At 39.3% G+C, this 9,603-nt stretch overlaps 1 protein-coding gene across 1 annotated transcript in view; it reads left to right on the forward strand.

The window, feature by feature from the left end:
* Positions 1-6,365, forward strand: part of LOC110459207 (tripartite motif-containing protein 3-like) — a 9,639-nt gene extending 3,274 nt beyond the window's left edge. The window contains exon 2 of the mRNA XM_021511347.1: positions 3,259-6,365. Within this exon, the coding sequence (XP_021367022.1) occupies positions 3,259-4,359 (1,101 nt within the window). The 3' untranslated portion in view covers positions 4,360-6,365. The remainder of the gene's footprint in view (positions 1-3,258) is intronic.
* Positions 6,366-9,603: the final 3,238 nt, after the last annotated feature.

A 9,603-nucleotide genomic window follows, 5' to 3' on the forward strand; every position in this document is an offset into this window, starting at 1 on the left:
GGGTTGAGATTTCTCTATCTTACACAACCAGTAGCGATTGATTATTTTTCTCCCATATCTAACAGTATTTTAATGTGAAATAAAGGTAAACATGGACCCAAAACACATACAGGCAATTTGTTGATGGATTGTTGACGTGACGTCATTGTATTGTTGAAGTGACGTCATGCCATTGTTATGAATAGGGGAATCCCCCCGTCTCAACCCTAGGGCGGAGACAGATAAATCTAGCACCGGCAAAACGGGAGATAAATCTGTCAGGCGTGGGAGAATATATAATCCACACCCCTTACACAGCTTTATCTTACCCTACCCAAGATTACACTATAGAATGTCCACTCTCACACAACGTTACCTTACCATAACCTCATTTACACTATAAACTCCCTAATCTCACACAGCTATACAGTACGTTACCGATGGTTACACTATAGTATCACCACCCTCACACAGCTTTATCTTACCCCACCCACGGTTACACTAGATAACCCCCTACTTAATATAGCTTTACCTTACCTTACCAATGGTTACACAAGAGTAACTCATCCTCACACAGTTTTAAAATTGGTGTACTTTACCTTAACTACTGTTGTACGGTAACACTAGATATCCCGCCATCACACAGATCTACTCTTCCCTTACATGGTCATATTGAAGTCCCTGCTTTCACACAGTTCTACCTTACCCGGACACGGACACATTACAATAGCTGTCCTCACACAGTTCTACCTTACCGTCACACGGTCACATTTCAATCCCTGTCCTCACACAGTTCTACCTTACCGTCACCCGGTCACATTTCAATACCTGTCCTCACACAGATTTACCTTCCCCTCCCTCGGTCACATTACAATACCTGTCCTCGCACAGTTCTACCTCACCCTCACACGGTCACATTACAATACCTGTCCTCACACAGTTCTACCTTACCCTCACACGGTCACATTTCAATACCTGTCCTCACACAGATTTACCTTACCCTCCCTCGGTCACATTACAATACCTGTCCTCGCACAGTTCTACCTCAACCTCACACGGTCACATTACAATACCTGTCCTCACGAAGTTCAACCTTACCCTCCCAAGGACACATTACAATACCTGTCCTCGCACAGTTCTACCTCACCCTCACAAGGATACATTACAATACCTGTCCTCACACAGTTCTACCTTACCCTCACACGGTCACATTACAATATTTGTTCTCACACATATTTACCTTACCCTCACAAGGTCACATTACAAAACCTGTCCTCACACAGTTTTACCTTACCTTTACATGGTCACATTACAATATTTGTTCTCACACTTTTCCACCTTACCCTCACACGGTCAATTTTACCATACCTGTCCTTACACAGTTCTACTTTACCCTCACACGGTCACATTACAATACCTGTCCTCACACGGTTCTACCTTACCCTCACACGGTCACATTACAAAACCTGTCCTAGCACAGTTCTACCTTACCTTTACACGGTCACATTACAATACCTGTCCTCACACAGTTCTACCTTACCTTTACACGGTCAAATTACAATACCTGTCCTTACACAATTCTACCTTACCTTTACACGGTCACATTACAATACCTGACATCACACATTTTTACCTTACCCTCGCATGGTCACATTATAATACCTGTCCTCACACAGTTCTATCTTAACCTTACATGGTCACATTACCATACCTGTCCTCACACAGTTCTACTTTACCCTTACATAGTCACATTACAATACCTGTCCTTACACAGTTCTACTTTACCCTCACACGGTCACATTACAATACCTGTCCTCACACAGTTCTACTTTACCCTTACATGGTCACATTACAATACCTGTCATCACACAGTTTTACCTTACCCTCACACGGTCACATTACAATACCTGTCCTCACACAGTTCTACTTTACCCTTACACGGTCACATGACAATACCTGTCCTAACACAGTTCTACCTTACCTTTACACGGTCACATTACAATACCTGTCCTCACACAGTTCTACCTTACCTTTACACGGTCAAATTACAATACCTGTCCTTACGCAATTCTACCTTACCTTTACACGGTCACATTACAATACCTGTCATCACACATTTTTACCTTACCCTCACATGGTCACATTATAATACCTGTCCTCACACAGTTCTATCTTAACCTTACACGGTCACATTACAATACCTGTCCTCACACATTTCAACCCCACCCTCACAAGGATACATTACAATACCTGTCCTCACACAGATCTACCTTACCCTCACACGGTCACATTACAATACCTGTCCTCACACGGTTCTACCTTACCCTCACACGGTAACATTACAATACCTGTCCTTACACGGTTCTACCTTACCCTCCCACGGTCACGTTACAATACCTGTCCTTACACGGTTCTACCTTACCCTCACACGGTCACATTACAATACCTGTCCTTACACGGTTCTACTTTACCCTCACACGGTCACGTTACAATACCTGTCCTCACACAGATCTACCTTACCCTCACACGGTAACATTACAATACCTGTCCTCACACAGTTCTACCTTACCCTCCTACTCTCCCTGACATCATTCAGGTATGTGTTAACCTCTCACAGTCACATTGCACTCACAAGCCTCACTCTTTTATACTATTACCCCTCTGAAGGACACTGTACAAGCCCTGTTATCACACAGTGTTATCCTTCTCTTCCACAGTCCCAGGACAGAACACACCATGCCCCCCTCCCCCTCCCCTAACATTTCTATCTTACCCTTCTTCAGTCACATTACAATCCCTGTGCCTTTATACACAGTTTTACCTTACCTTTTAATAGTCACACTACTGTCATCATACAATGATTTAACCACCACTCATACGTTCCTCCCAGTTCCTCATCTCCTCCTACAATGTTCTCGCAGTGTGCAATCTCTAACACATCCCATGTTTCTGTTTCTATCACAAACCCCGCCCTCCCACAAATATTTGAAATCCCCCGCCGTCATCCTATGTAGTGTAGGCATTTCCCAAGATTTTTGTAATGTGACAACAATATAACCGATATTACTTTTGCCACGTGTTTCTGCATAGTGTCAAACCCGGGACTATATGGTATAAGGGGCCAGTGCTCTGCCGATCCGGCTAAAGAAAAACAAAATCTTACTTAGTACATGTAATGTGCGACCAGATAGTTCATATACATCATTATTTTTTTGCAATCAGGGTGAGGTCAAGTTTCATAAATATATAACGTCTTATTATTTCTTATTTTTCTTGTAGGATATAACAATACCACCAAATGGAGTGTCCGGATTTCCTTACAACCATCTTATTGCTAGTCTGAAAGATGCCGTTCGAACAAATGATCGTCCAGACAGCTTCCATTCAAATAGAGTTCTCAGCGCGACTTCCGAACGAGGAGAACGCCGACCGATTTCTACGAGAGCTTCTGTACGACCGAGCACGAAGTGTTCCGCACGGTTTGGCAAATTTGGCGAGAAAGAAGCTGAATTTTCCAACATTTCCGGATTAACAGTTCACCCCGTGGGCGATATCGTGGTAGCAGACTGTGGTAAGAATGTTATCACTGTTATGGGATTCAATGGTATTTCTAAACATAGTTTCTCATGTAAGTGTTGTATACGAGATGTTGCGATTTCTAAATTTGGGACCTTGCTGGTGACTGTCAGCCAATCAGATGGCGCTATTTTACACGAGTATACACTAGATGGAAGGTTTGTTGCGCAATATGGCGACAAATACGCCCAAGAAAATCCTTTCGGGATTGTGGTTACAAGTCGTAACAAAGCCGTTGTATCTGGAATAACTAAGAACCGGATTCTTATTTTCAATGAAAGAAAGAAACAAACTCACTGGTTCGGAGAAGCCGGAGATACGTTGGAGCATTTTCTATTTCCGTATTACGTCACCGTCAATAGCCGTGATGACGTCATCATATCTGACAGCGGAAACCATAGGATTAAGGTAAACAAAATGGACGGAAAATTGAAATTTTCATTCGGATCACAAGGATCGAAGGACGGAAGGATGTTTTACCCTATGGGCGTGTGTGTCGACTATCTCGACAACATTTACGTGGCGGATGCAAACAACTACCGGGTACAAATGTTCTCACACAAGGGAAAATACCTTGCCACGCCCATCAAAAACACATTTGCATATGGCATGGACGTTAAGCCAATCAGTATAGCGTTCTCACAGGATCAGCTCATCGTGTCTCTTCGCGGTGCGAGATTTGCCGAGATTCAGGTCTTTGAGTGGGACCCTTTTATCTATGCAGAACCACGCTCGTCCCTTTTAGGGTGCTGTGGATCGTATAATAAAGTTGCTGATAGTGGACTGTATCACGCGTGGTCCTGACTTTTCTTTTCACACCCTTGTTCTTTCTTTGTATGTTTACCCATCCCTTTTCTTTCTCAACCGCCTGTGTGTTGTTTGAAACCATCACAACAGCTCAGCTAACACACCATTATGAAAGAAATGAAAGATACATACTTGTGTAATATCAGCAGGGTTAACAGGGCTGATCCTGTCCATGGCTACGGCATATTATAAAGTTTGTTTGTTTTAAACGCAGATACATTACTTATAAATGCAAATATATTGCAATCGCAGTGCCGGCGGGGGCATTCATTAGGGTCTAGTGATCTAGTGACGGTGGTGGAGTTAGGTGGAGCGGGAACAACAGATGGTCGCAAGATTGGGGGTAGCGAGTTGGAAAACACTAAGAGATCTAGAGTCGATCATCAAGACGGGAGTGAATAAGCTTAAGGGGAGAGGGTACTACCTAGGATACAAACATATGATCAGGAGTGAGAGATGGACGAGCACGGAAGAGTCAAGCGGCAAAGTGGATTGGTGAAGGGATGGGAGGGAGATGAAGGAGTCTAGAGCGGGTTTAAGGGCATGCTGGGGGATGTACATTTAAGAGACTAGTATCAGGGCATAGTCTAACAATAAGGTTAGATTGATAAGGAATTAAATAGATGAGATTCTGGCATCAGGATGAGACTGGAGAAGAGGAACAGCTTAACGGTGAAGTTGTCAGAATATGTATTTAATAATTGCGAAATGGTAGAAAAAATATCGCCAACCAATCACCAATTTCATCGTATGGAATGATCCTTCACACAGTATTGTGTATGATCCCTGATTAGTTTTACTAAAAAACACACTTAATCCCCTTCCTTCCAACTACTAATCACCCCTTTCATATTCCCAGATATGTCCCAGTAAGCTGACGTAAATTGTATCATTGCTCCGTCACATTACTAATATACTAAACACTAGCGGTACATACTTACGCTGAAAGTTTGAAGATATTGAGGAACAACTGTCATTAGTGATATATTTACATTTTCGCTGCTACGTGACTATTATAAACCAACTACATGTAAACTTTGTTTCGGGTCATGCGACCATGAACCGAAATGAGTAGTAAAACAATACTGATGTCACGTTTGACTCTCGTTTGGAATTGTTGGGCTAGAAGTTGTTTATTCCAATTTGAAACCATAGAAAAAATACTTGATTCTACTAAAATTACTATGCTCTATCATTTGTAGGCGGAAATGAAATGATTTTTTTTTTAAAAATCAGAACCACTTCTGAAAGCAGTTTAATGATTAAATATATGGTAGGGGAGATGTCAAAAATTATTGAAACGGGAAAGTATCCCAACGTGTTAAATTGAACTACTATTACTGGAATGTACCCGGAATTTAATTTTACATAAGCCATACTTTTGGTAACCGATTACCGATTGGGTTTTAGGTATGTGATGGCTCAATCGAAATAACCATTCTAACTAAACGATTTCAATCGTCGTTTAGGCATTAAAGGGACATCACGTGAAGAGCCATATTTTTTAATAAAAGTATGTGTTGTATGCACTTCCGCTTATGTTACCTTGCTATCCCCATGCGTAGTCCGTTCCAAGTGTCGAGTTTGACCACTTGCATTGATCGGGAAAGCCCTGTTAAAAAAAACGCCAATAGCGTCACCTGACGGTTTTGAAACGAGGCAGTAAACATAGGTGGTCTGACCGAGATGCAAAGTTTCAAGCCCCCAGAGTGGGCCGTCAGGCAACTGCAACTTCTTACCGCACTCTGAAACCAAGTAATATGATTTCTAAGTCCGTGTTGAAACTCATTGAATCAGTAATTATTCATCATCAGAAGTTAGTTGTACACATGCCAATACTCAGAATTTAAATGAAGACATATTTGTTGGCATCTCGGCATTATTTATAGACACCATGCAATATCTATTACCGGAATGTGACCGGTACAAATGGTACGGGGCTAAACTTCTTCCCTCAACCCTGGGGCAAACCTTTCTGTAAAAATGAATATTCACGGGACGAATATCCCTTTTCAAATGTTTTCATAAAATGTATATATACATTTACAAGTATAAAAAAGAGAAACGTTTGTGTGTTTTTTTTATTACATTGTGCAACTCAATGTCTAGACCATGTATTATATTTATTCATGTATACTCTCTTCTCTTCATACGGTAACACTTAGTAAGTCATATTAGCCATCACACACAATAATCATTTCTGGCAAAACCACTACGTATACATGTAGAATATGTGTCAGAAATGGAACGTGTTGAGATACTTGATAATTATATGTTTTCAATACTTTATATAGATTAAAGCATACTTTTAAATGGACCCTTTTTATGTTGAGACAACTTTACTTTAATCAGGTCTTTTTGTCCAAAACAGAAGCCGTAGTTATCGGCAGCACGCGTCATTTTTACAACGTAAACACATGACTTTTCCCCCGTTTTCAATGCGCGTTCCTATTCTATCTGAAGTCGAAAATTAAGTATTTATAGAGAAAAAGTTGTTGCATGATCATACATTCTAAGTCAACATCATGATGTTGAAACATTACGATTTAAAAATAGTTTGTTATGCGATCCCATTATCTACAAGTAGGTTCTCCTTCCTCAGTTATTCATCCTGGACCGTCATTTTGACATATTTAAATCTTGCATGTAAATAAAAAAAAAATTGTTTACTTCAGCAATCATACTATTTTACTGAACCCGGGAATATTATGAATACAAATAGCGCACGTATCTCATTTGACCCAAAGTACCCACAGAGGAGAGAACAGAATACGTCGTGGCCATCACAACAGTTACCCTTGGAGGGCCTCATAGCAAAATCAAACTAACCAGTCACTTATCCTTTCCTTTCGCACAAACTTCTATATATAGAAACACAAAGTAAACTCTCTCCGATACATGCTCATTAACATAACAAAATAAGTTAATCTGTGTTCCAACTCAGACAAAGATACTAGCGAGGTTAATATTTTTAGATATTTATTCATAACATAAACAGCATTTCTTTCGATTCCATTTCAGCTTTAACCGGCTATCCGGAAGAATACATGCAACGTACTAACTGCTAGGGCATTATTTTCTCATCTGAGTACTTCCCACCTGCAAAAATGATTACGTAACGTAATCCTTGCGCTATCTTTTGACCATTTGGAAACTTTTCGCTTCGTAGCTGACGCGGTAACGATTTTCTCTCGCTTACTTCCCACGGCCAGTCATTTTGTTTACAATGAAATATGGTGTGCTATGCGCATGCGCTAGTAGAGGGCAATCTTTGAACAAAACGTTGGTCAGACAGGTAGAAGTCCCGATGATTATCTTAAAATTATTCATTTTTATGAACATATATATCAGCCAAATCCATACGGAGACTCACTTGATATGTTAATGCAGTATTTGAAAAAAAAAGACAAAAACATATACACTTCAACATGATGTCCCTTTAAGCTGTTGGTTTGGCTTACGACTACATTTTCTTTCTAAGACAAATACCACGGGGAAATGATTGATTAAAAGGACCTACATGTAGCTGATAAAGAGCTATTGCGGGTTGCTATGCCTATTTCCCCAAAGCTGACATCCGCTAAAGCGCGCGAGCCACGACGCGTCCTCAGTTTCTCGATAAAGACGCTGTATGTAACATACGATCGCATTATCATTATCAACACGTTTTGAAAGGTACAATATGTATAATTGTTATTACTATACTGCCTACATCAAGCCACACCTGTTTCCTTACAAAACACACATACTTGATTTTGTTCTTCCTGCACCTTTGAATGGCAAAATTATATATGATTTTCGAATAGTTTGTCTCACACGTGTATTGCGCTGCTTACTTTGTGCTGCAGTCTTCATGTATTACAAACAAATGAGACTGTTCTCGTTGATGTCTTCCCGCATTTTCGGTATTGTTTTTTTTTGTAATAATTACAGTTCAGTTTTGTGCTTAGACTTTTATTCTGACGCAACAAATCCCAAATATTTTGTATTTCGGCATCATTTGTTTGTGTTTAAATTAAAATATAAAATTACTATTGCCTTTTGGAGGGTTAACAATTCATTTATATTATCTTAAATTATGTCTTACCTACAAACGTTGCTGTCCTATACACGTGTGCAGGGCTTTATTGATATGATTTTATAGAAGATATAAATAGGTATTTTATCAAAATATATATAAAAAAATGTCATTGACTTGAGCAATATTATATGACTTAATAAAGGAAAGATATCACATGCCTTAATATTTAAAAAAAAATATGATAATGGAATCAGAACGTGAATTCAAACTTGCACCGTTATCTTTTTCTGGTCACAGGTTAACTGCGTTACACAATCGGCTAAATCGGACATAGACAAAGGAAATACAAACTGTTTAAACCCAAGAAACACCTGTCGCAGTTTTGAGAAATTTGATCACCCCTGTTTTTCATTATTTTGAGCACTTTCCCATTATACGATTTGTTTTCCGGAATCAAAAAGATTTTTTTTCAAAAGTTGGTCCTCGGATTTGAAAGTGTTGAAAGTATTTTTCTAAATCTTTTAAACCCCATCACTTTCATAGATAAAGTAAACATGGCTATATTTTCACTATTGTATCCATATTCAATTGGTTTTATATTTATTCTATGCAGTTTCGTAACAAGAAATTATTTACTTATGAATATTTTTTCCGTTTTCTTAAATACCGACTTAGGGAATTATGGGCAATTATCAGCAATTGAGTTAATGAGATCATGCGATTTGTGTTGACAGCTTTGACACGCATTAGAAGCTATGGTGCGTTATTTCCTTTATGCTCTAACATACATATTGTATCTTGAGAACAAGGAAGGTCATTTGCACTTATAATATTTCGTGTTTTACATGTAAACAATCAATTCCGCGTTTTCCAACGTTTCGTAAATTGGTAACATTACACATTTCGTTTTAACATCACGTTATTAATAAAACAAAAACCAGCTCTGCATTAACTTGCACTAGCTGATATGGAACTATTCAAATAATTTTAAAAGTCTACCTGCAACTTTGGAGCACGGGACATGGGTAAAAAAAGTTGGGCCCCCAAACACATTTACCACCTAAAACAATTGCGAACAATGATAAGAAGTTTGGATATAAGAATTCCTACTGCAGAGCGGAAAGATATTGAACATATATACCTACCTATACGATATATATTTTTGTTTTGGATTTCTCTACTTGAACTTCACCGTATACTAATAGACCTTTCTTAATTTG

The sequence above is a fragment of the Mizuhopecten yessoensis genome, unplaced genomic scaffold, assembly GCF_002113885.1.
Source record: "Mizuhopecten yessoensis strain PY_sf001 unplaced genomic scaffold, ASM211388v2 scaffold9987, whole genome shotgun sequence".
Classification (NCBI taxonomy): domain Eukaryota; kingdom Metazoa; phylum Mollusca; class Bivalvia; order Pectinida; family Pectinidae; genus Mizuhopecten; species Mizuhopecten yessoensis.